The sequence below is a fragment of the Sarcophilus harrisii genome, chromosome 1 (genome assembly GCF_902635505.1).
Source record: "Sarcophilus harrisii chromosome 1, mSarHar1.11, whole genome shotgun sequence".
NCBI classification, from domain to species: domain Eukaryota; kingdom Metazoa; phylum Chordata; class Mammalia; order Dasyuromorphia; family Dasyuridae; genus Sarcophilus; species Sarcophilus harrisii.
The window spans coordinates 438,194,896-438,220,988 of NC_045426.1; the positions used below are offsets into that span (position 1 = coordinate 438,194,896).

Consider the following 26,093-nt stretch of genomic DNA (forward strand, 5'->3'; position numbering starts at 1 on the left):
TCAGAGAATATGAATAGGCAGTTTTTAGAAGAAATCAAAGCTTTCTGTAGTTGAATTAAAAAAAAAAAACTGCTCTAAATCATTTTTGATTAGAGGAATATAAATTAAAATATCTTTGAGATATCATCTCACACATTTTAGAATAAACATATATGACAGAAAAGGGAAATGACAAATGTTGGAAGGATTGTGGAAAACTTGGGATACCAGTGAGCTGTTCGACCATTCTGGAGAACAATTTTGAATTGTGGCCAAAGGGCCATAAAACTAACCATATCCTTTGATCTGGCAACAAAAAAAAAAAAAAAAAATTGCTTGGTTTGTATCCCAAAGAGACTGGGGGGAAAAAAAGGGAAAAAAATATGTACAAAAATGTAGCCATTTTTATAGTGGCAAAAAATTAGAAATTGAGAAAGATGCCCATCAGTTAGAAAATGGCTGAATAAGTTGTGGTATATGATTGTCATGGAATACTGTACTATAAGAAATGACAAGGTTTCAGAAAAACCTTGAAAGACATTTATGTGAAATAAGATGAGCAGAACCAGGTGAACATTATGTATAATAACAATATTGTTGAATGACAATCAGTGTGAGTGATTTAGCTATTTTCAGCAATATTCCAAAAAATTCATGATGAAAAATGTTTTCCACTTCCAAAAAAAGGACTGATGTTGTCTAAATGCAGATAAAAGCATACTTTTAAAAAAAGTTTTTCTTTTGTAACATGACTAACATAAAAATACTTTTCCATGATTGTACATATTGTATCAAATTGCTTGTCTTCTCAAGAAGGGGGGAGAACAGAAAAATGTGGGAATCTGGACCTCAAAAATTTTTTTAAAACAGGCCAGATACTGTATTTACGTGTAATTAGAAAAAAAATAAAATTTTAATAATTCTTTTAACAATTGTAAAAAGATTTATTATTCAAACAAACATTCCCATTATTTTCATATCAGGGAAAATGATTAAAAAGAGCAGCAGAAATTAATAATAATATCCTACCTACATATTTCATCCTCACATTTATTTTGATTATTCTTTTTTTTCCCCTCTGAGGCAATTGGGGTTGTGACTTGTCCAGGGTCACTCATCTAGGAAGTCTTAAGTGTCTGATTTGAACTCGGGTCCTCTTAACTTCAGGGCTGATGCTCTAATTGTGCCACCTAGCTGCCTCTTGATTATTCTTTAAAGTCTGATCTTGGAGCCCTTTTTAAAAAAATTTTTTTTATTAAAGCTTTTTTAATTTTTAAAAGATATGCATGGATAATTTTTCAAATTAACCCTTGGAAAACTCTGTGTTCCAATTTCTCCCCCTCCCCTCCTTTCCCTATCCCCACTCCTAGATAGCAAGTAATTTATGTTAAGCATGGTAAAAATATATGTTAAATCCAATATATGTATTCGTATTTATGCAATTATCATGCTGCACAAGAAAAATCAAATCAGAAAGGAAAAAAAAAATGAAAGAAAATAAAAGGCAAGCAAACAACAATAAAAAGAATGAAAATGCTATGTTGTAATCCACACTCGATTCCTACACTCCTCTCTGGATGCAGACAGCTCTCTTCATCACAAAATCATTGGAACTGATCTGAATCATCTCATTGTTGAAAAGAGCCAAGTCCATCAGAATTGATCATCGTATAATCTTGTTGTTGCCATGTGCCATGATTTCCTGGTTCTGCTCATTTCATTTAGCATCAGTTTATTCAAGTCTCTTGATCTTGGAACCTTTTAAAAGTCTACTCTGTGATGTCTAGACAATGGTAATCTCTAGATTGGTGATGATACCAAATAACTCTGTTCCTGCCCAAAAAAGGGGGGAGGAGGGAAGGAATGAATAATATTTGAAATCATACCTTAGGGGTAGATTTTAATTCCATACCTTATGAGTTGGGAAATTTCTATTGATTCCTAGTGCCTGTAGTCTGTCATTTACTTACTATTAGCTACAAAAGTGAATCTAAGGCTTGGAAAATGAAATACTGTACTTAGAACCAAGAATTTGAATCTCTTTTTTTACAAGCTGATGTGTTAATAAAATCATACAATAAATGGGGGAAAGACGGTTGATAATACCACATTTTTCCTATAGCATTTCATGAGGCAAAGAGGAAAAGGGATTCTGCATCTTTTAAATACCTCATACTCTGTTTCTTTTACATGAATCACACAAATCTGCCTATTTCTGGTGGTAATTTTAGGTTTTTAAAATCATTTAAAATAAAATTATTTTTTCCAAAAATACTCTGGGTCTTTCTCTTATAAGTCATCTTTCTCCTGTAAAAAGCTCCCTTAGACCTCTAGTCTCACATAAAGTGTTTAATATACAATTTAAATAATTACTCATTGCAAATGTAGATTAGAAAGTAAACCAGTAAATAGTGAAATAAAAATAATTCTGAAGAAAAAGAAACATCTGTTATGGGACAGAATTCTGAAGAATTTTTACAAGGTACTAAGTCAGTGGAATTGATGAAACAGTGGTTATCTGTTTAGCATGTTTCAGTATGATTGATTTAATCTTACAACAAATAATGGTTTCCTAGTGATATAATAATTGGTTTATACTTAGTGTGGGACATATAAGCAGGGACTGAGAGCCACAGAGGAGAAGCTTTCAGAGGGCAGAGGAGATAGTCAGGAGCTCAAGCTCTCATCTTCAGTCAGGCCACTGGTGGCAGGTTCTCCTCCTGCATTTCTCCAAAATAGTCTCCATTGAGACCAAGGCTGGTCTGAAAGGCTCCCCAGAAAGCTGCCCAGCCCCAGGAAGGAGATAATAAAATATCTGGACTATAAGAAAGCTAACTGGGCCCTGGAAAAGGAGACAATACTTTGAAAGAGATAATAAAGGATTTAGACTTTAACCCCTAGCTGTTCTTGTGGTGATTTCTGAACTGAAAGGAAGGCTGCTCCCAGAGACCCCAAGAAAACCAAACCAGAGAACATTACACATATCCTTCAGTAATAGGAATTTATTCTCTATTTCACCTATTGAAGTCCTTGATATCTATGTAATGAGATCCTAGATATCTCCCCAGTAAACAGTGAGGTCATCTGTAATTTTGATTTTTTAGAGATTTCAATGTTTTATGATTTCAGCCATATAACATTACTACAAGAGTATCAATGCTAAATGGATTTGGTGTATTAGAGAACTGCTTGTGATTTTTCATCATTTCCCAAATGCAATCCAATTCCTGTATAATTTGATGCTAAAGCAAATTTTCTACCCATAGTACTATATATTTATGGATAGAATAACTCTGAACTGACTTTTCATTTTTATATCATTCTCTGGGGTATTGGCAGACTTCACTGATGTAGTTTTCCCTATTTGGATTGTTATGCCATTCTCATTTGAGTTGCTATGGATCTTCTTGGGGAAACCCTGTAGGATCATGGAGTTTGTTGTGATTAGCACAGTTTAATCCACAGACAGCAAATGCCTTTAGAGAACCTACCATGTAAATTCCTCTGCTCTGTGAACTCTGAGTGGGATATCTTTTATTAACCATAATTGCAAATGTCTTTGGCAACATTGCTTCGTTATTTATGCCTACTTGATATTGACATCACTTATTATTCAACAAAATTAATCTCTCTGGCATCTGTTGGTTAATCTTATATGATCCTAACATATGTTGGAGACATCTTGTTGAGACAATATCTTCAAAACTACAATTTGTTGTAGAATCAGGTTTTTTTGGTAGTCCCCAAACAACAAGCGTAGTATGATTTTATAATTTTGAAACTTCTTAGTCATTTTGTTTAACTGTGAAGATGGGGTTATCATAGAAAGTTTTTTTTTTTCCCTAAGATTCCAATTTCATCTTTGTAGTTTTTATAAAATATACCCTGGATCTGTCAATCATTTTCGTAAAGAGATGAGAAACTGTTGCTGAAGAAATAGTTATTCAAACTTTCTTGGTTGCCTTTAAAAAAAAAAATCCCCAAACCAACTTTAGTTGTTTCCATTATAACTTGTTTTGAGAATGTGAAATTTTTCCAATGCAATTGATATACTAAGAAAGTTTTTGTGTAAAACATGAATTTTGAATTTGTGTCTGTATGATTTCTTCTGCAAGAAACAATGAGAGAGCTTAGAAACCTATATTATTTCACGATAAGTCATAAGTTACAACCCTTTCTAAATGTATTTCCACAAGTAGACTTAAGGTCTTTGTCAGGGTAAATAGCTTTTTAAAGTTTATATCTTCTGGTATAGTAGGAATTGTGAGTGGGTAAGAGCTGGTCAGAACTTCTTTTCATCACAGCTTCCTAGGCCGTTCCAAGTAACAACTTACTCATACAGCTTGGGGCAAAGGCCTGGGTTGGATCACTATTTATTGTATTTTTTAATGTATTTCTTAACCATATGATTGATATATATATATATATATATATATATATGTGTATATATAAACTGTTAATGGTTATTAGGTTCCTAATCTTTTTAAAAAATGTGTCATTTAAAATCAATTTTTTAAAATTAAATTTTAAAATGTGGTCCTCTAACCCCATTTTCTTCTGTAGTTTTTTTTTTTAATAATTATAACTTTTTATTGACAGTACATATACATGGATAATTTTTTACAACATTATCCTTTGCACTCACTTCTGTTTCGATTTTTCCCTTCCCTCCCTCCATCCCCTCACCTAGATGGCAGGCAGTCTTATACATGTTAAATATGTTATAGTATATCCTAGATACAATATATGTGTATAAAACCAAACAGTTCTCTTGTTGCACAAGAAGAATTGGATTCAGAAGGTAAAAATAACCTGGAAAGAAAAACAAAAATGCCAACAATTTACACTCATTTCCCAGTGTTCCTTCTCTGGGTGTAGTTACTTCTGTCCATCTTTGATCAATTGGAACTGAATTACATCTTCTCTGTCGAAGATATCCCCTTCCATCAGAATACATCCTCATATAGAATTGTTGTTGAAGTGTATAATGATCTCCTGGTTCTGCTCATTTCACTCAGCAACATTCTAAAGTCTCCAAAACCCTCTGTATTCATGCTGCTGGTCATTTCTTACAAAAAATAATATTCCAAACATTCATGTACCACAATTTACCCACCATTCTCCAAGTGGGCATCATTATTTTCAGTTTCAACTACAAACAGGACAACAAACATTTTGGCCCTTTAAATTTTCCTTCTTTAGTATCTCTTTGGCTTATAACCTCGTGTACTGCTGGATCAAAGGGATCAAGTTTGATAATTTTGGGCATAATTCGAATTTCTCAGAATGGTTGGTTGTTTACAACTCCACCAACAATGCATCAGTGTCCCGTTTTCCTGCATCCTCCAACATTCATCATTTTTTTCCTGTCATCTTAGCCAATCGCAGGGTTTGTGTGAAGTGGATCTCAAGTTGTTTTTAATTTGCATTTCTCTGTCAATAGTGATTTGGAACACTTTCATGGTGGAAATAGTTTCAATTTCATTATCTGAAAATTGTCTTTCATATCCCCGACCATTTATCAATTGGAGAATGGCTTGATTTCTTATAAATTAAGTCAATTCTCTAATATTTTAAATAGGGTCTTAATCATAACCTTTAACTGTAAAAATGTTTTCCCAGTTTTTTCTCCCCTTTAATTTGTTTGCATTTGTTTTATTTGTACAAAGGCTTTTAATTTGATTAATCAAAAATTTTTCTGTTTTGTCAATAATGATCTCTAGTTCTTCTTTGTTCAAATTCCTTCCTCCTCCACAAGTCTGAGGAAACTATCCTATGTTCTAATTTTTTTATGATCTTATTCTTTATGCCTAAATCATGGACCCATTTGATCTTTTCTTGGTATATGGTGGTAAGTGGGTCCATCTTTTTTTCTGCCATACTTTTCCAGTTGTCCCACAGTGTTTTCAAATAATAATTCTTATCCCAAAAGTTGGGATCTTTGAGTTTGCCAAACATTAGATTGCTATAATTGTTGACTATTTTGTATTGTGAACCTAATCTATTCCACTGAACTAATCTATTTCTTAACTAATATCAACTGGTTCTGGTGACTGCTGCTTTATAATACAGTTTTAGGTCACCTTCATTTGATTTTTTTTTCCCATTAATTCCCTTGAAATTCTCGACCTTTTGTTCTTCCCATATGAATTTTGTTGTTATTTTTTCTATGTCATTAAAATAGTTTCTTATCTGATTGGTATGCCTTTTCATAAATAGGTTAGTTAAAGATATTTCATCTTTTTATATTTGTTATCCCAGAGCATAATATTTTTTCAATTATTTAAATCTACTTTTTTTGGGAAAGTGTTTTGTAATTTTGCTCATATCTTCCCACTTTCCTTTGGTGGTAGTTCCCTTTTTATTATCGAAATTATTTGAATGGTTTCTCTTTGTCTCTTGCTGTTGGTTTTCGGTGATGTATAAAAATGAAGGGATTTATGTGGATTTATTTTGTATCCTTTTGCTAAAAGTTTGAATTACAAAAACTTTTAGTAGTCTGGGTTTCCTAAGATAATCATTCATCTGCAAAGAAAGATATTTGGTTTCCTCATTACCTCTCAATTCCTTTAATCTCTTTCGTCTCATTGCTGCATTTCTTCGATGTTGAATAATAATAGTGATAATGGTTTTCCTGATCTTTGGGAAGGTTCAGTTTATCCCTGCATATGATTTACTGACATTTTAAATATATGCTCTGACTATTTTTAAGGAAAAGTCCATTTTCCTATCCTCTTAAGTGTTTTATTAGGAATGGATGTTGGATTTTTATAGATGCTTTTTTCATCTATTGGATGATCATATGTTTTGTTAATTTGTTTATTGATATGTCAATTTGTAAATTTTTTCTAATATTAAACAGCCCTGCATTCTTTAAAAATCCTCTTGGTTTATCCTGGGATAATTTTCTATAATCTTTATTAATATTTTATTTAAGATTTTAGCATCAATATTCATAAGGCAGATTGGTCTTAATTTTCTTTCTCTATTTTCCATATGCTTAAGTACCTATCTTGTCATAAAAGGAATTTGGTGGATCCTTCAATCCTATTTTTTTAAATAGTTTATATAGCATTGGAGTTAATTGTTCTTTAAATGTTTGGTAGAATGTAAATCCATCTGGTCCTGGGGATTTTTTCTTAGGGAATTGGTTAATAGCTTATTCTGTTTCTTTTTCTAAGATGGGACTATTTAATCAATTTAATTCTTCCTCTTTTAATTTGGGCAAACTATATTTTTGAAGATATTCTTCCATTTCATTTAAGTTATTGAATTTATTGGCATGAAGTTGGACAAAGTAATTCCCAATTATTGTTCTAATTTTCTCTTCATTAGTGGCGAGTTCTCCCTTTTCATTTTTAAGACTAACAATTTGATTTTCCTCTTGCCTTTTTTTAGTCAGATTTACTAAAGGTTTGTCTATTTTGTTGGTTTTTTCATAGGACCAACTCTTAGTTTTGTTAATTAATTCAATAGTTTTTTTTATTTTCAATTTTATTAATCTCTCCTTTTATTTTTAGAATTTCAAGTTTGGTGTTTGGGGTTTTTAATTTGTTCCATTTCTAGCATTTTTAGTTGCAAAGCCCAATTCATTGACCTTCTCTTTCTCTATTTTATGCAAGTAGGCCTCTAGAGATATAAAATTTTCCCCTTATTACCGCTTTGGCTGCATCGCACACATTTTGATATGACATCTTTGATATGACAATTTGATATTGTCATTTTCTTGGGTGAAGTTATCAATTATGTCTATGATTTGCTGTTTCACCCAATCATTCTTTAGTATGAGATTATTTAGTTTCCAATTATTTTTTTTTAATCTGTTTTCCCTGGTTTTATTGAATGTAATTTTCATTGCATCGTGATCTGAAAAGGATGCATTTACTATTTTTGCTTTACTGCATTTGAGTTTGAGGTTTTTATGTCCTAATATATGGTCAATTTTTGTATAAGTTCCATTAACTGCTGAGAAGAAAGTATATTCCTTTCTCTCTCCATTTAGTTTTCTCCAAAGATTTATCATATCTAACTTTTCTAGTATTCTATTTACCTCTTTGACTTCTTTCTTATTTTGTGGTTTGATTTATCGAAGTCTGAGAATGCAAGGTTGAGATCTCCCACTATTATAGTTTTGCTATCTATTTCTTCTTGCAGCTCTCTTAATTTCTCTTGTAAGAATTTAGATGCTACAATACTTGGTGCATATATGTTTAATATTAATATTTCTTCATTATCTATGCTACTCTTTAGCAAGATATAGTGCCCTTCCTTATCTCTTTTAATTAGATCAGTTTTTGCTTTTGCTTGATCTGAGATCAGGATGGCTACCCCTGCTTTTTTGACTTCACTTGAAGCATGGTAGATTCTGCTCCAACTTTTTACCTTTACTCTGTATGTATCGCCCTGCTTCAGGTGTGTTTCCTATAAACAACATATTGTAGGATTCTGGCTTTTAATCCAATCTGCTACCTCCCCTCCTCCCTCTCCCCCCCCAGTAAAGAAAGGGAGTTTACCCCATTCACATTTATGGTTAAAATGACCAATTCTGTATTACTTGCCATCTTGTTAACCCTTGATTATGCTTTTCTCCTTTCCTTTCCCTTTACCCCCCTCCCCAGTATTAAACTTGAGGCACCACTTGCTTCTCACAGCCCCCTTTTTTATCCCTCTCCCACCTTGGTTCCTCTCCTATCTTATCCCCTTTCCTCACAATTTCTGTATTCCCTTCCGCTTAGCTTACTCCTTCCCTTTTCCTTTTCCCCTCCCACTTTTCAATGAGGTGGAAGGAGTTTCACCATAAATCGAATATGTCTAATATTTTTCTCTTTAAGCCAATTCTGACGAGAGTACAATACACACTATCCCCCTCCATTCTTTCTCTCAGATATAATAGGTTTCCTTTACCTTTTTGTGAGATGTTGTAGCCCCACTTTACACTTTTTCTGGTACAATTTCCTTTCCACCTCTAGTTTCTGGAACAAATTATACATGTGTTCTTTATATATCTTTATATAAGAAATATAGTTCCCAAGATTTCTTTTTTCCTTTGTAGGTATCTCTTGTTCTATATTTGGAAATCAAACTTTTTTTTAATCTGGTTTTTTCATCAGAAATAGATGAAATTCACCTATTTCATTGAATGTCTATCTTCTTCCCTGAAAAAAAAAATGCTCATTTTGGCTGGGTAAGTTATTTTTGGCTCCATACCAAGTTTTTTAGCTTTTCGAAATATCAGATCCAGGCCCTTCGATTCTTTAATGTGGACACTGCTAGATTTTAGGTAATCCTTATTGTGGTTCCTCTATATTTGAATTGATTTTTTTCTAGCAGCTTGTAATATTTTTTCTTTGGTTTGATAGTTCTGGAATTTAGTCATTATATTACTTGGAGTTTTGATTTTAGGATCCCTTTCAGTAGGTGACTGATAAATTCTTTCAATGACTATTTTACCCTCTGTTTCTATAACATCTGGGCAGTTCTCTTTGATAATTTCCTGGAAAATAGTGTCCAAGCTCTTTTTTTTCATCATATTTTTCAGGGAGTCCACTAATTCTCAGATTGTTTCTCCTAGATATAACTAGGTCAGTTGTTTTCCCAAGGAAGCATTTGACATTTTTTTCATTGGTTCATTTTTTTGGTTTTGCTTGACTGATTCTTGGTGTCTCCTTGAGTCATTCATTTCCATTTGTTCGATTCTGATTTTCATGAATTATTTTCTTCACTCACTTTTTTTTATATCTTTTTCTAATTGTCCAATTGAATTTTTATTTATTTTTTATTTTTTATTTTTTTTTGTTTTTATTTAATAGCCTTTTATTTACAGGATATATACATGGGTAACTTTACAGCATTAACAATTGCCAAACCTCTTGTTCCAATTTTTCACCTCTTACCCCCACCCCCTCCCTAGATGGCAGGATGACCAGTAGATGTTAATTATATTAAAATATAAATTAGATACACAATAAGTATACATGACCAAAACTTATTTTTGCTGTACAAAAGAATCAGACTCTGAAATATTGTACAATTAAGCTTGTGAAAATCAAAAATGCAGGTGGGCATAAATATAGGGATTGAATTCAATGTTGGTTTTTAGTCATCTCCCAGGTTCTTTTCTGGGCATAGCTAGTTCAGTTCATTACTGTCCATTAGAAATGATTTGGTTGATCTGTTTGCTGAGGATGGCCTGGTCCATCAGAACTGGTCATCATATAGTATTTTGTTGAAGTATATAATGATCTCCTGGTCCTCTCATTTCCTCCAGCATCAGTTATGTAAGTCTCTCCAGGCCTTTCTGAAATCATCCTGTTGGTCATTTCTTAACAGAACGTAATATTCCATAATATTCATATACCACAATTTATTCAGCCATTTCTCAACTGATGGACATCCATTCAGTTTCCAGTTTTACCACTACAAAAGGGGCTGCCACAAACATTCGTGCCATACAGGTCCTTTCCCTTCTTTATAATCTCTTTGGGATATAAGCCCAGTAGTAACACTGCTGAATCAAAGGGGATGCACAGTTTGATAACTTTTTGAGCATAGTTCCAAACTACTCTCCAAAATCCAATTGAATTTTTAAGTGAGTTGTTTTGTTCTATGGAATTTTTTTTATTTCATCAATTTTATTTTTTAGAGAGCTGTTTTCTTTTTCTGATTCACTAATTCTGTTTTTCAGGGATTTGATTTTTTTATCTACTTACTCTATCTTTAAATGAGTGGGAAGACATATCCAGACTCTCTTGCTAAACTTTCCTTTCCTTTTCCCATTTTTCTTCTAGCTCTCTTGTGAGAGCCTTTTTAATTTCTTCTATGAGAGTCGTGTGTATTGAGGACCAGATCATATCCCCCTTTGGGGATTCATCTGGAAACAGTCTGTTTTTAGTCTCCTCAGGGTTTAAAGTCTGCTCTATCCATATAAAAGTTATCAATAGTTAGAGTCCGGTTTAATTTTTTGCTCATTTTGTCAGAGAAGACTCAAAGAAGACAAACTAGCAAAAAAACAAATGCAGTCTGCTTTTTTTGGGGGGAGGGGAAGCTGGACGGTATTACTGAGCTTCCTCTACAGACTACAGGGGCAGTGAGGCACTAGCAGGACAGCAATGGCTGTGCTATATCTGTGCTCTGAGACTCTGAGAGTGTGCTGAGTCACTCCGGGTGGGTGTGGCCAAGTCCCGAGACACTCTAGCTGTTTGGGGTTATAGCTGTGTTTACAGCTTCTCTCCTGACTTGCTGCCAAGGCAAAGTATCCACACTGTGGTGAAGTTCTTTCCCCAGAAACGGCTGAGATCACACTCCACCCCTCTCTGGTCTGCTCAGTAAGAGCTGCCTACCTTACTCTCCCTGCCTGCCCTCTGCCTCCACCTGATCTGACCGTCCCGCCCATGAGCAAAAACAGACCTTTTTCTGGTGAATTTCAAGGATGTCTTCTGTTGGTAATTATTTGTGGGGTTTTTTTTCAGTCAAGCACTAATTCTGAGGCCTTGTCATGAACTAAATTCTGAGAGCAAAGATGGAGTTTAAATAGATGTGTGTGTCCTCTCCGCCATCTTGGCTGTAAGTCCTTCTGTAGTTTTAATTGAACAATTTTGTAGTGTAGTGCTTTTTGGTAATATGTATATCATGGTTGTATATCTTTTCTTTTGGAATCTTCACTTCTTTGAATTAACCTGAAAATTAAAATTGTGTTGCTTTTAACACCGATTTCTTCCATTTTTTGGTCAGGTATAAACATATCTTTCTAATTTAGTATTTTTAAGTGCCACTGCTGCTTCTTCAAATAGTATGAGATGGTTGAATCCAAGAGTTGAGGTTCTCATCATTTACTGAAGAGAGAGGGTGCTGCCTTCAAAATAATGACAGATCTTTTCCATTTTTGGTCTTTTTGTTGTCTTTAAGTTTCACCTACAAATGATCTTGAGAACATTTAGACTGACTAGTTCTCACAACAAACTTTTAATGGCTCATTTTGTTCCAATTTTGATATTTTGCAAGGTAGAAGTCATAATCTAGCTTTTTATCCCTGATGTTTTACAAATAAGTTTGGATAAATCCCCGTTATTACTCTTACTTGTCAAATGTCTTTGTTTGACAAAGAGATCAAGTGTTTGCTGTGTTAAATTTGTTTCTGGACTCTGGTTTCCTCATTGGGATAGTTGTTTTGTTCCATTTAAACTATTAAAAAAATAATAACAGATCAGGATCTTTACTTTTGTACATTTCCTAATTTTTGTAGTCAACAGTTGAAGTAGACCAGTTTGCAACCGTTGTAAGCTCATATTATATTTTCTTATGTTTATGCATTCATCTAAATTGGTGAGGATATATCTTCCTATTTTATCCTTTGTTTTAATGACTGCAAATTTAGCTGATTTTCATTCTTCGTTTAAGAGGAAGCAAAATAGAATAAAAACATTCCATTTGGAGTCAGAGGAATTGGGTTCAAATTTCAACTCTGCTATCGATTCCCTGTGTGAATTTGTTTATTAGTCTGGTGTGCCAAATTAATAATAATAATAATAATAAGGCTCTTGAAGTAAAGAACATGAGAGTTACAGATAATTGTAATTGTAATAGGTAACATCTAGAGATGTTTATTGAAGGGTTCATGGGATCAGGTGAAAAACAAGTGCTCCTAGTTAACTCTTAAATGAAAGACCCAGTCAGCAATGAACTTTCTGCCTCAGTTTCCTGCTCTTTAGTATGCTAGGAGCACCACTGTTATGAAATGTAGAGTATTATACCTTTGCTGATCCAACCCAAAGCTCTGTACAAAAATGTTTTTATATAACCATGAAGGACTGATTGGAAAAAATATTAAGTATTCTCCTGATTTCTGGTGTAATTGAGACAAAGGAGTAGGGGACTATACTAGGAGAAGAATGGGAGGATTAGTTTCTTACTTAGTCTTCTTGTATTTTCTGCCCTTCTGGCTCTCTTCAATCCAATGCCTCTTTGCTATTTATTGCACAAGGCCCTCACATCTCTTGACCTTGAGTCTTTTCACTAGTAAACTTCCATTCCTGTAATTTTTTCCCTTTCATCTCCTTTTCCTGGTTTCTTTCACATTCCAGCTAAAATCCTACTTTATGAAAGACACCTTTGTCAATCTATATAATATATAGTTGAAGATTTGATATTATCAGGACCCTTTTCTTCCCACTATTCTTCATTAATTCCCTTGATATTCTTGACTTTTTGTTTCTTCTGATGAATTTTATTATTGCTTTTTCTAGCTCTATAAAGTAATTCTTTAGTAGTTTGCCATAGGACTGAATAAGTAAATTAATTTAGGTAGTATTGTTTTTGTCCTATTGGCTCTGTCTACTTATTGGCAATATTTGTCCAATTTAATTTATTTAAGTCTATATTTGTGTAAAGATGTTTTGTAATTGTGTTCATATTGTTACTTTGTATGTCTTGCTGGTAGACTCCCAAATATTTAGATCTTTTAAATGCAATTTCTCTTTCCCGGCTATATTTTATTGGCGATATACAAAGATGCCAATAATTTATGTGGGCTTATTTAATATCTTACAGCTTAGCTTAAATTGTTCATTGTTTCTGTTAATATTTTATTTGATCCTAGGATTTTCGAAGTAAAGCATCATATTATTTGTAAAGAGTGTTGTAGAGGACTGAAACTCTTGAGTCATTGCACTGAGGTCGGTTCAAGCACTTAAGGCTAATTACTAATTGGACAATACTCTATGGGCATGTGCTTGGGGAATGGCTCTTCCCACTATCCTGTGCTGGCTCAATAATTGGTGTATACAGAGAATTGTAGGAGGGGACTAGGGGATGGAGTAAGACTAGCCAGGGTCACTCTCTGGGTGGCAGATGAAGAAGGAAGGTTGTAATAGATGTATTATTATGTGGGAAACAATTAATACAGAAAATTACAGCATTACATACCTTATGAACTGATACAAAATGAATTAAGCAGAACCAGGAAAAGAATATACATAAGTGGCAATAAATAGAACAATAACCAATAAAGAAAGTATTGTGGGCTCTTTTTAACTTGTGATTTTTGAAGAAAATAGATTTATCTGTCTTATGTAATCATTGTAGGCTGTTCATAATAGTGATAATGTACAGAATTAATATGTTTTTACTGTTGAGTAAACCTTTAATGAAGCTTTATCAAATTATGAGATTTGGTCACATTAAGTCCCCTTTAGACTATGAGCTACTAGAGATTAGGGGACTTTTACCTTTATTTGTATCTTCAGTGCTTGACACAGTTTAATAAATAATAATGTTAATAATAAATGTTTATTGACTAACTGCTTGTACATAGTAGATAATGATTGAGTTATTAGATTGCTTGAATAAAGCTAAGAAACATCTTTATCAAATGACAGATCAGAATATGCTTGTTTTCTACATTCTTCTTAACCCTCTATTCCTCTCTATCTATTTTATTTATTTATTTATACCAATTTGGATTTTTTGTGGCAGGAAATACTTGCTAGAAATCAATATGCTTTCTACCCTGGGTGAAGTGACATCACTATACAATGAATAGTTTAACATTTGAGTTTTTCTCCCTAAAAAGAAATCCCTTGCTCCTTCATTTCTTTATTTTTGCATCAAATACACTCAATTAGACTAAGTTCTTTCAGAATCATTGACTAGAAAGAACTCTTTCTGAATACTAAGGGGGAAAGAAGCCAAATTCTCCTCATTTACCTGTCAGATCATTTCTAAAAATAATGAATGTGGAAACTCCCACAATCCATGTTTACAGCAGGGAGTCGTATTTACGAAGTGTCTAATCCAACACTGATCGTTCTTCTCACGCTGGTACAGATTGCAGAGAAGGTTGGCATACTGTCAGTGGTTGGTGATTGTTATATCATGTAATTCACTGTCTTAGACTGTTTATGGAAAATGTGGACACCAAGTCTATCAGTAACACTACCATAGGTGACAGTTTGGTGAAGAAACTAGTTGTTTGCACCTTGGAGCTGATAGCTTCTGTTTAGTGTCAGGGTCTAAAAATGCCATTTTATCATTTGGCACCAGAAGTTCTAAATTTCTAAGAAGTGAAAATGGTTTTGTGTGTGTGTGTGTGTGTGTGTGTGTGTCTGTGCCTGCGTCTGTCTCTGTCTGTCTATGTGTATCTGTGTATGTGTGTCTGAGTTATTAAATAAGAAATAAAGTAGAATAGGATGCCACATGCAGATGAGACCTCAAAGGTTAATTCATTTTATTTTACAAAGATAACTAAGGTTTAGATAGGTCAAATACATCTTACCAAGTTCTCATTATTTAGTACTCATAAATCTAAGGTTAGAACAAATTTTTACTAGTTTATCCCTACTGGGTCCTTTCTGCAGCACAGCAACCCTATTTTTCTTCCCTAGTTGATTCCCTATTTCACTTACTACAACAACTGTCTAAGTCTTTTCAAGATTCCCATGACACCACTATGCATTCTCTCTTATTTCTTTGTTTAAAAAAAAAATTAGGCCATTCACCAAGAGTTCCCTCTTCTTTCCCCCTTTTTATCTTACATTCCTTTGACATCATATCCCACTCTGTCCTCCTTCACTACTTCACAGTTGGGGTAAATTGAGCTTAGAGATAATAATAAAACAATGTCTTTGATGATGAGATGACTCCTCTGCCTGCCAGTGTTGGCCCTCTGTATGTACCCTTAATTACATTCTCTCTCCTTTTCTCCAACAGATTACTGCTTCCATGCCCTCATTCTCATCTTCAATCTCTATCAGTCCCTTCACTGTTTTCTACAAACATGCTCAAATAGGTGTGCTTAAACAGCTAAGGACACAGTGAATAGAATAGTGGGGTCTAGAGTTAGAAAGATATGAATTAAAATCTAACCTTAAATACTTTACTAGCTGAGTGATCCTGGACAAGTCACTTGACCCTTTTTGCCTCAGTTTCCTCAATTGTAAAATGGGGATAATAACAGCATCTATCTTACAGAGTATTATGAGAATTAAATGAGATATATGTAAAACCCTTAACACAATACCTGCCATATGTCTTTCTCTTTCACTTCCCTCCAAATCTCCTCTATTCTTTAAAAATCCTCGCTAGATACTCCTGTGTGTGTGTGTGTGTGTGTGTGTGTGTGTGTGTGTATGTAAAATCTCTTCCCAAAACAGTCCACACTCAGTGTATCTGCTTTTCTTCTTATTTTCTTCTAAACCCTCTATTGTCCAGCTTGTGACTTCATCGTTCAATTAAAATGACTCTTTTCAAATATATCTGTAATGTCTTTTCCATATCTAATGGGTTTTTCTCAATCTTTATCCTTCTTGATTTCTCTAAAACATTTGGCATAGTTGACTATTTCCTTCTGGACATTCTGTTGAGTTTTCATGATTCTTGTCTCTCTTCCTTCTTTTTATATATCTTACACTTCAGTCTTCTTTACTGACTCTTCATCTATGCCATGCCCACTAGATGTGGATATCTTTCAAGGATTTGTTTTAAGTCTTCTCTTTTTTCTCTGTATTCTCATCTGGTGATATCATTGGCTCCCAGGAGTTTAGCATGTCTACCAAGATAATTCCCAGATTTATATATCCAGCCCCAGTTTCAATTCCACATCTTCTATTTCCTATTGGACATTTCACTGGAATTTTAAAACTCAAGATATCCAAAATTAAGCATAATTTCGCTTCCATTCATATTTTTCTTCTTCGATATTTCCCAGTTACTGATGACAGTTCCACCATCTTTCTATTCATGTAGATTTTTCCTTCATCCCTCCCTCCCTTCCTTCTTCCTTACCTTTTTCCTCATTCCATCCTTTTGGTTTAAGTAAGATAAGCTTATCTTTTGGAAGGAATTGCCCCCTTCCAGATAAAAACGTTGAATTGGTCTTCTCATAGATTCATAAAAGTGAATTTTCTTCCCTAAAAATTTAAAAATATTGTCAGTGTATAAACTAAGATAGAATATACACATACATATGTATATGCATATATAAACACATTTATATTTCTGCTTTTTTATTGCATCTAGACAATTAACTTCAACTCCAGGAGCATCAGTTTCTTTATCTATAAACTAATAATCTTTCTGTTTCTAAATCTATAAATTTACAACTTAAAAACTGATAAATTAGCCATCTTAGTCTTATAGATTTGTTGAATTAAAAGTTTTTAAATGTCCAGAAAGATATTAGGATAAAGTATTTAATATTTTGTCTTAAATTAATTATATTTAGTTCCTAAAGTAATAATTCTGATTCAATTCAACAAATATTTATTGGTTTTTACAGTAACAATTCCAGTTCCACAAACCTTTATTTATTAAGCATTCACAACGTACAAGGTTCTGGGTTAGATTTAAAAAAAGTGATACAGAGACAAAAAGAAAGTCTGCCCTCAAGATTTTAAGTGAGTATGATACACAAAATATGCTAGTAAGTATTTACATATAAGCTATTTATATATTTATATGCTATATAAATTCAAGAAAGGAGAGAAACTAAAAACTGAGACAATATGGAAAATTTTACTTTAGGAGATGATATCTCCAATATGCTTTGAAGAAACCAGGAATTATGTGAAGTGGACAGTAAAGAAGGGGATTAAGAACAAGGCACGGAAACCAGGAATTGTCGTCTTGTATATGTAGTCAGTAAGCCAGTTTGACTGGAATGGAGATTGGGAAGGTATGTAGTAGTTATTTTGAAGGTTCTGGATACTAGCCCTGGGGATCTCGCATTTTTTTCCTACAGGAAATAGAGAATCATTGAAGATACTTGGTAGCTAGTTCAGATCTGTGTTTTAGGAAGGTCAGTTTGGCAGCCATGTGGGAAAGGAGACCAATTAGGAAACTACAGTATTGAATTTTTAGAGTAAAAAATAGAAAGAAAGGAGAGATGAGAGATTTGCTTTGTAGGTAGAATCAGCAGGACTAGAGAATATGGAGAATGGGAAAAGAGAAGATTCAAGAAGAGCATCAAAGAGCATTCAACAGTTTATTTCTTGTGAAATGCTAGACTGACGTAACCTATGCCCCGAAGATAAAATTGGCATATAGAATGACTTTCTGTAGTACCAGGCCATCCATCACCTCTTCTGTGTCTTCTTAGCAAGCCCTTCAGTGCTTCTAACAATCACCAACTACTCTGCAGCTTTTTTGAAAATTAGCATATTTATAATCACCCTCCCTGACCTGCCCTGTTTACCCCAGAATGGTTAAAAATAATATTTGCATGGGAAAGTTTAGGAACTCATAAAAAATGATGTAAGCAGAACCTGGAAAACAATATACAGTATACAGCTACCACAATAGTGTAAGTGTAAAGAACCTCCATAACAATATTAAAACCAAAAATCAAAAACAATATAATTTGAGAATGTACTTCCTTTCTTTTCAGAGGACAGGAAGCATAGATGGGAAACATTGCATATACTGTTAGACTTAATTATTGTTGGGATTTTTTTTTTTTGAACTATATTTTTTCTTTTTTATTCTTTGTTATGAGATGACTGTGTAGGAGAAAGGGGAGAGATGTTGGGAAAAGGGAATATAATCAGAAAAAATACTAATAAAACAAAGTAATATAATATGAAATCATCATACAGCAGATTGCCTAATATTAGATTGCCTAATCTTAGGCAATCTGCTGTATGATGACTTCATATTATATTCAGTGTTATTTCCTCCAATAGAATATAAATTCTTCATAAGTGAGGGCTATTTCCTTTTTTGTCTTAGTATCTTTGGTACTTACCATAGTGTTTGAAATACCATTGTTAAGTTGTATTCAACTCTGTGACCCTGTTTAGGATACTCTTGACAGAGGAGCTAGAGTGGTTTTCTATTTCTTTTTTCCAGTGGTTTAAGGCAAAGAGAGATTAAGTTATTTGTCCATGCTCACATAGATAGTGAGTGTTTGAAGCTGGATTTGAATTCAGGTCTTCCTGATTCAGGCCCATTATTTTGCCTCCTGAGTCCCCTAGCCACTTGTTTGAAATACAGTAGGTTCTTAATGAAATACTTATTCAATGAAATAAATGAATGAACTTTTTTTTTACAGTTTTGCTTGACTAGGTAAATCAAAGAAATACTGAAGAATATAATGTAATTCACCAAGCATTTATTGTGTTGTCCATTTTTTCAGTCATTTTTCACTTTTTTTAACTCCACTTGGGGTTTTCTTGGTAAAGGCACTGCAGTGGTTTGCTATTTTTTTCTTGAGCTTATTTTGCAGATGAGGAACTAAGGCTACTACGGATAACTTACTTGCCTAGGTCACACAGTTAGTAAATATCTAAGATCAGATTTGAACTTGGGTTTTCCTGATTCTAGGCCAAATGCTCTATTCACTAGGCCATCTATCTGCCCAATTTTAGTTAATTATTTATTATTGATTGTTATACTTAAATTAAAATAAAAGTGTATTAAATATAGGATTGGGGGAGGCATGGCTAAACAATAGTTTATATAAAAAAAGATCGGTGGTTTTAGTGAACTACAATGTCAGAATGAGTCAAGATGACTGACAAGTAGAAAATTGTAACTGATCTTTGATTTCATTAATAAAGGCATAGTGTACAGAATGAAAGCGCCAACAGTCTCAATGCCTTGTGCCCTTGGTAGACACCTTCAATAGTATGATCCCTGCTGCGTGTTGCATCTTTGGGGGCTATCATTGAACTGGGGTATTCAGAAGTGGGCAGGTAACTTACTAACCTGTTCTTTGGGCTGTAGTTGCTGGAGATCAGGTATTATCATCTGGGATATCAGATATTATCATCTGGGGTCTAGGTAAAGTCAATCCAAGTTGTCCATACCTTCCCTTTCTTTTTTATTCTTCCCTTAATTACATCCTCCCTTCCTTCCCTCTGGCTTGCTGGCTGTTCTCTCTAGATAACATTTCTTGTTCCATTTTTGTGCCTTTTGCAGGACACACTCTGTTTTTGGAACACACTGTGCCCATCTCCATCTCACAGCATCCCCAGTTTGAGCCTCATGAGGCACCATGGGCCACTTCTCCGTGAAGTGTTTCCTGATTGTTCTGGTTATTGGCACATCTGCCTCTTGAGATTACTTTGTTTGAATTTGTTTATACTTTATATTTGATTATTTGTATACATGTTGCATTTCACTAGTAAAATATAAGCATTTTTGGGAAAGGATCTGTTTCATTTTTATCCTTGTATGCCCAGTGCCTACAATAGTTTGTTTCATGTGGTAGGTTCTTAATAAATGTTTACTGAAATTGAAACCAATGAATAATTTTGGTTCTTTGCTTAGGTAATAGCTTAGAATATAACTATTTAGTTCCCTTAATTTTTGGGGGGTAGTATCATGCATGGAGATAAAACTTGTTTCTCCTTGAATTTAGAGCACCATAACCTTGGTTGGCCCTCAGCTGCAAGCTAGGCTGGAAGCTTTGAGCATAAAGTATTTTTCTATTTTCTTTGATTTGCTTGCTACAACATGTAGAAACATTTATCAAAGTGACTTTTTGATTCTGTCACTTGGGCAATAACTTGAGTTATATTATGTGTTCTGACTTATTTAAAATTATTGTGCTAACATTTTGAATTGTATTCATTTGTATATATAGAGAGAAGTATATACATATATATGTATATTACACTTTTTTTTTTTTCCTTTTCATGTTTAGAACTCTCCAAAGAATGAGAATTCTTTTGCATCTCTGCTGAGACATTCTCCTCTAATTCAGATGGGACCTGCCAAAGATAAAATCGTCTTTGGACAAATCTTCCATGTTGTGGAAAATGACCTTTATATAGATTTTGGCGGCAAATTTCATTGTGTATGCAAAAGACCAGAATCAGATGGAGAGTAAGTATGACATGATTAGGTGTGCTTAAGTAATGGTGTTTTTTAAAAATGTTTTACTAATGCTTTTTTTTTTTAATTTTTTAATAGCTTTTAATTTACATGTTATATGCATGGGTAATTTTACAGCATTGACAAACCTTTTGTTCCAATTTTTCCCCTCCTCCCTCTACCTCTTCCCTAGATGGCAGGATGACCAATACATGTTAAATATGTTAAAGTATAAATTAAATACAAAATAAGTATACATGTCCAAACCGTTATTTTGCTGTACAAAAAGAATCGGACTCTGAAATATTGTACAATTAGCCTGTGAAGAAAATAAAAAATGCAGGCAGGTAAAAACATAGGGATTGGGAATTCAATATAATGGTTCTTAGTCATCTCCCAGAGCTCTTTCTCTGGGCGTAGCTGGTTCAGCTCATTACTGCTCCATTGGAACTGATTTGGTTCATCTCATTGCTGAGGATGGCCAGGTCCATCAGAATTGATCATCATATAGTATTGTTATTGAAGTATGTAATGATCTCCTGGTCCTGCTCATTTCACTCAGCATCAGTTCATGTAAGTTTCTCCAGGCCTTTCTGAAATCATCCTGTTGGTCATTTTTTACCGAACAATAATATTCCATAATATTCATATACCACAATTTTTCAGCCATTCTCCAATTGATGGGCATCTACTCAGTTTCCAGTTTCTGGCCACTACAAAGAGGGCTGCCACAAACATTCGTGTACATACAGGTCCCTTTCCCTTCTTTAAGATCTCTTTGGGATATAAGCCCAGTATTTACGAATGCTTTTTTTTTTTTTAAAAAAAATCTAGTCCTTCCCAATACTCCACTCCAATAGAGCCTTTTCTTCTAACAAAAAAGTCTAGTTAAGTAAACCACCCAACACACAGATCATGGTTAATATAATCTGCTCTTTTCTGTCATTTAATCTTTTCCTTTTTTCCTGAGAGGAGACATCATCATTTTTGCAGAATGGAGATTGTTAGTACGTCCAACTGAGTTTGGATGTATGGGATTGTTTTCCTTTTTGTGTTCCTCATACACAGTCTGCTTTCTTACTTTCTGTTTACTTAATTCAAAATGAGTTTGATTCTCTTCATTTCAGCAGTTGTTTATTAAGGGCCTAATATGTGCATGGCATTGTAAATACAAAGACAGAAATGAAGGGTCTTTGCCCTCAAACTTCATATTTTCATGCTTGCTTGCAAATTTTTCTGAATTCTTCATAATCCTTAAATTTTTTTTTTTTTGATGTATTTCATATACACATTTGTTTTCAAATACTATTGTTTATCCCACTTAAGATCTCTAAGGTTCAGTTTCCTACTTATTAATGGAAAAAATAATGCTTCTACTTCCCATCTAGCATTGTTGTTATTGTTGTTGTGAGGCAGTCACTTTAATTGATTTGCTCAGGGTTACACAGTTAGTAAGGGTCAAATATCTGAGGTCGGATTTGAACTCAGTTCCTTCTGACTCCGGGACCTGTGCTCTATCTGCTGTGCCACCTAGCAGTTTGTTTTTAAAGGTTAATTGAGGTTATATATATATATATATAAAGTGTTTTATAATTCTTTTAATGTCAGATGTTAAGATGATTATTTTCTAGTCATTTTGTATCTATATTTTAGTAGCTTCTAATTAGTCCTCAAATGATTCTAAAATTGTGTTCTCCTTAAGATAGGATTATTCTCTGTGCTTTGATCAGGAAGTCTTTCTTCCCTATTTCCATCTTAAGTGCCATTTCACTTTCACTGTATGGCACTTTTAGTATTATAAATTTTTTATTTTATAAAACAAGAGAAAAAACAGACCTTTATTTATTTATTTATTTATTTTTGCTGCTTTGTGAAGCAAATACTGATTATATTATCTGGGCTTAGAATTGTGCAGAAAGAATAGCTTGTACTGATTTTCTTCTTATAAATTACATAATTTTGTTTATTGATAGTTATTTTAGAATAAACCAGTGTAGTAATACAGGTGCTTACATAGTACTGCTTAGGGGCTGTATTAATGTAATAACTAGTATTTTTTGGTTGATATATTAAAAATCAAATCCCTCAATGTGCCACATTTTATTTCTTCAATTCTAACATGATACTGCTCTAATTAGTGATGGTATGATCATTAACACTGTTCACTTAGGGAAAATATCTGTTTTTTACTGGCACATAAAAAAAAATTAATTTTTTTATATCTCTTAGTTTGGTTTAAAAAAAAACCAACATCAGCGGTCTGCTTTTCATATTCAGTGCTACAAACACCTAATTCAAAAAAAGGTTTTTTTAAAATTTTCAGTAGTTGATTTTCTATATAAATTTTTTGTTTTTATTTTGTATAAGATGCAAAAATATCAGTAAAAAGACATACAATTTTAAAACTAAGGGTCATTTATTGATATTTTAATAAGAACTTTGCTTTCAAACATATTATTTCTGTACTGTTATCACAACAGATATGATTGACAGGTCTTTAATACTATGAGTATCAAAACAAGCATGATTGGCAGCTCTGAAGTAGTTAACACGTGCAGTGAATCTCATTTGTACATATGTTTGACACTGAGGTGGAATAAACAAGCTAATTTCCCAGTCTTTGTTTCTAATTCAGGCTATGGTATATAGGGTCAAATAAAAAGTGGAACATTATTGAATGTTTAAAAAAACTAACATTTTCAAAATAATTGAAAAAAAAAGAGAAAATCAGTTATTTCAATTAAGTACTTCATTTTGCTTCAGTGCACATTTTTTTTTTTTTTTTTTTAAGATTTTGTTTCAAAATGATGATATATATATGTGTGTGTGTGTGTGATTATGGATATGTATATAGGTAATGCCGAAGAAACTGAGCAAGACAGAGATTAGAGACCAATTCAATAATTTATTAAATGGAGAGAAATACTGGGATCCATGTTGATCCCAGGGCTAGATGAGACTATCATCTCAAAGAATCTAGCCCCGAGTCTCTGGGCAGGGAGCCTTTTATGGAATAACAACAATGGAGGGACCTAGGTGGGAATAACCTAATAGAAGGAGGTTACTGATATTCTAATGACATTAAGAAATGTCTATAAAACCTTTATCTCTCAACCATTAAGAGGGGACGGTCATAACCTAAGGCAGAATTATGAAATAGGATAATTGGAGGAACTGGTCACCCCATTAAAAGAGAACTTTGGCATAACATACACACTTCTTGTTTACTTTTGTTTTTGTTTTCGTTTTAATTTTTTAACACTTGGTTTGTGTCGTTTGTTATTTCAATAAGTGTGTATTTAATACCTATGGTGGGTCATTTTTCTTGAGACTGAAAAATGATGCGAGGGCAATCTTTTGAGTATTAAATTCTTGTTAGAGAATTGAGAGGTCAACCAGGTGAGGAACTTTAAAACTATGTTGTACAAAAGTTTATTCTAGAAATTGGTGGGATAGTGTGGAAGTGTTAGCTTGAAAAAGGAATAGAACTCTTGTCTTAAAGTATCTGAGAGTCTGTAATGTGGGCCCTGAACACAGAACTGGGAACAACATGTGGAAGTTATGGAAGAATAGATTTAGACTTGATATAAGTAAAAATTTCCTAACCATTAGAGTTACCCAGCAATGGATCTACCTTTTAAGATAGTATGATCCCTTTTCTGGCGGTCTTTAAGAAAAGCATAATGGCCTATTTGGATTGTTGTGGGAAGGATTTGGACTAAAGGTCCAAATCTATGATTCTGTGATTTAGTCCCCTGACATTGTAAGCTAATTGTGATTAGGTGTTTTTTCATCTTTTGTACTTGTATTTCCCAGCACTCTGCACATCGTAGGTGCTTAATATTTTGTGAATTAATTTTTAAAACTTAGTTAAGGAAATAAAACAGTCATGTGAATAGATAAAACTGCTAAAGGACAGAGTTGAAAGGAGCCATCACCTATTCAATTTGATTAGTATCTGAACAAGAACAGTTTGCTTAAAGGCCTCCAAGGGGAGGGGGTACGGCACCTTTTACCTTCAAAGAGAAGCTCTTTCTACTTGTGGCTATCTCTGTTAGGAAGTGTCTTACAGCAGGTCAGAAACCTGCTTTTCTCTAACATCTACCAATTGCTCCTTTCTAGTTCTCTCCTATCAAGCGAAATAGAATAAATAGAGACTGTTTTTTGCATTAAAAAAAAAAAAGTTCAAATACTTGATCAAATTAAGCTAAATGTTACTAGTTCTTCAGACCAATCCTCTTGTGTTCCTCTCAACCTTCCCTCCTTCCTAGTGGCCTTCCTCTGGTTTCTTTTCCTTCTATGTGACTTCCCACCTTCTTTCTGCCTCTGGACCTTGGCATGAGCTATTCTCAAGGCTGGAATGTGTCACTTCCTTATTCTTGCTTCTTAAAAGCCTCCATTCCTAAAGCTTATTAGCTCAACTGGCAACTTTTACATGAGGTTTTTTTTTTTTTTTCCCCCATTTCCCTAACTGGTTGTGACATGCCTCTTCCCCCCAATTACTTTATGTGTTTTTTTGTTTTCAAGCAGAAGCACTGTAGTATAGTTCAGAAATGTCAAACTCAAGGTTTGCAAAACTCCTGAGTATTGCAGCACTAAATTAAAATGTAATTAAGAAACTTTTAACAAAATAAATAAACATACAATACAATATGGATTATTTTTAATTTGTGATTTTCTAAATCAGTGTTTTCTTTCAGAGATCTGTTTTTGTATGAGTTTCATACCATTGGTGTAGAAGATAGAAAGTTGCCTTGAAATTAGGAAACCTGGATTCATATATAGTCTTTAATACATACTGGTGCTAATCATATCATTTAACCTGTTAATGGCCTGGTAAATTCTCTAAGCCTATAGATTGTAAATGTACATTAGTAGAGAGGGTTTCTTTATAAGTAGCTCCCTACATGAATAAAATCAAGATTCAGAAGCTGATAATATTTTATATTTATTTATGTGTATGTAGATATTGAACGAGATGAGGTGAGATTTCTCAGGACAGTTGTGAATATCTAGTAAGACTTCATCTACTTCAGAGTTGGAGTAGGCCTGAAGGGCTTTGAGCATTGACTCAAGAACATACCTAAGTCCCCTTTCTGCTATCTTCCCATGACATCATTTTCTCCCTACTTCTCTCAAATATGGGCAACTATGTACTTATTGGCCAAGTTCAATTTTTTGGGAAGTTCCTGAGTTTAGAATGTAAGACCCTCACCCAATGAGGATGATGGTCAGTAGTGGGAGGGGTATTTGAGTTAGGGACTATTGAAGTGTCAAACCTGTCCTAAAAGATGCTTCCTCCCTTCGAT

The 26,093-nt window shown here is 33.6% G+C and overlaps 1 protein-coding gene across 1 annotated transcript in view; it reads left to right on the forward strand.

Annotated features, from left to right (window-relative positions):
- The window catches only part of MRPS28 (mitochondrial ribosomal protein S28), a 149,900-nt gene that overhangs the window by 10,970 nt on the left and 112,837 nt on the right, over window positions 1-26,093 (forward strand). The window contains exon 2 of the mRNA XM_031946232.1: window positions 20,615-20,796. Coding sequence (XP_031802092.1) covers window positions 20,615-20,796 — 182 coding nt within the window. The remainder of the gene's footprint in view (window positions 1-20,614; window positions 20,797-26,093) is intronic.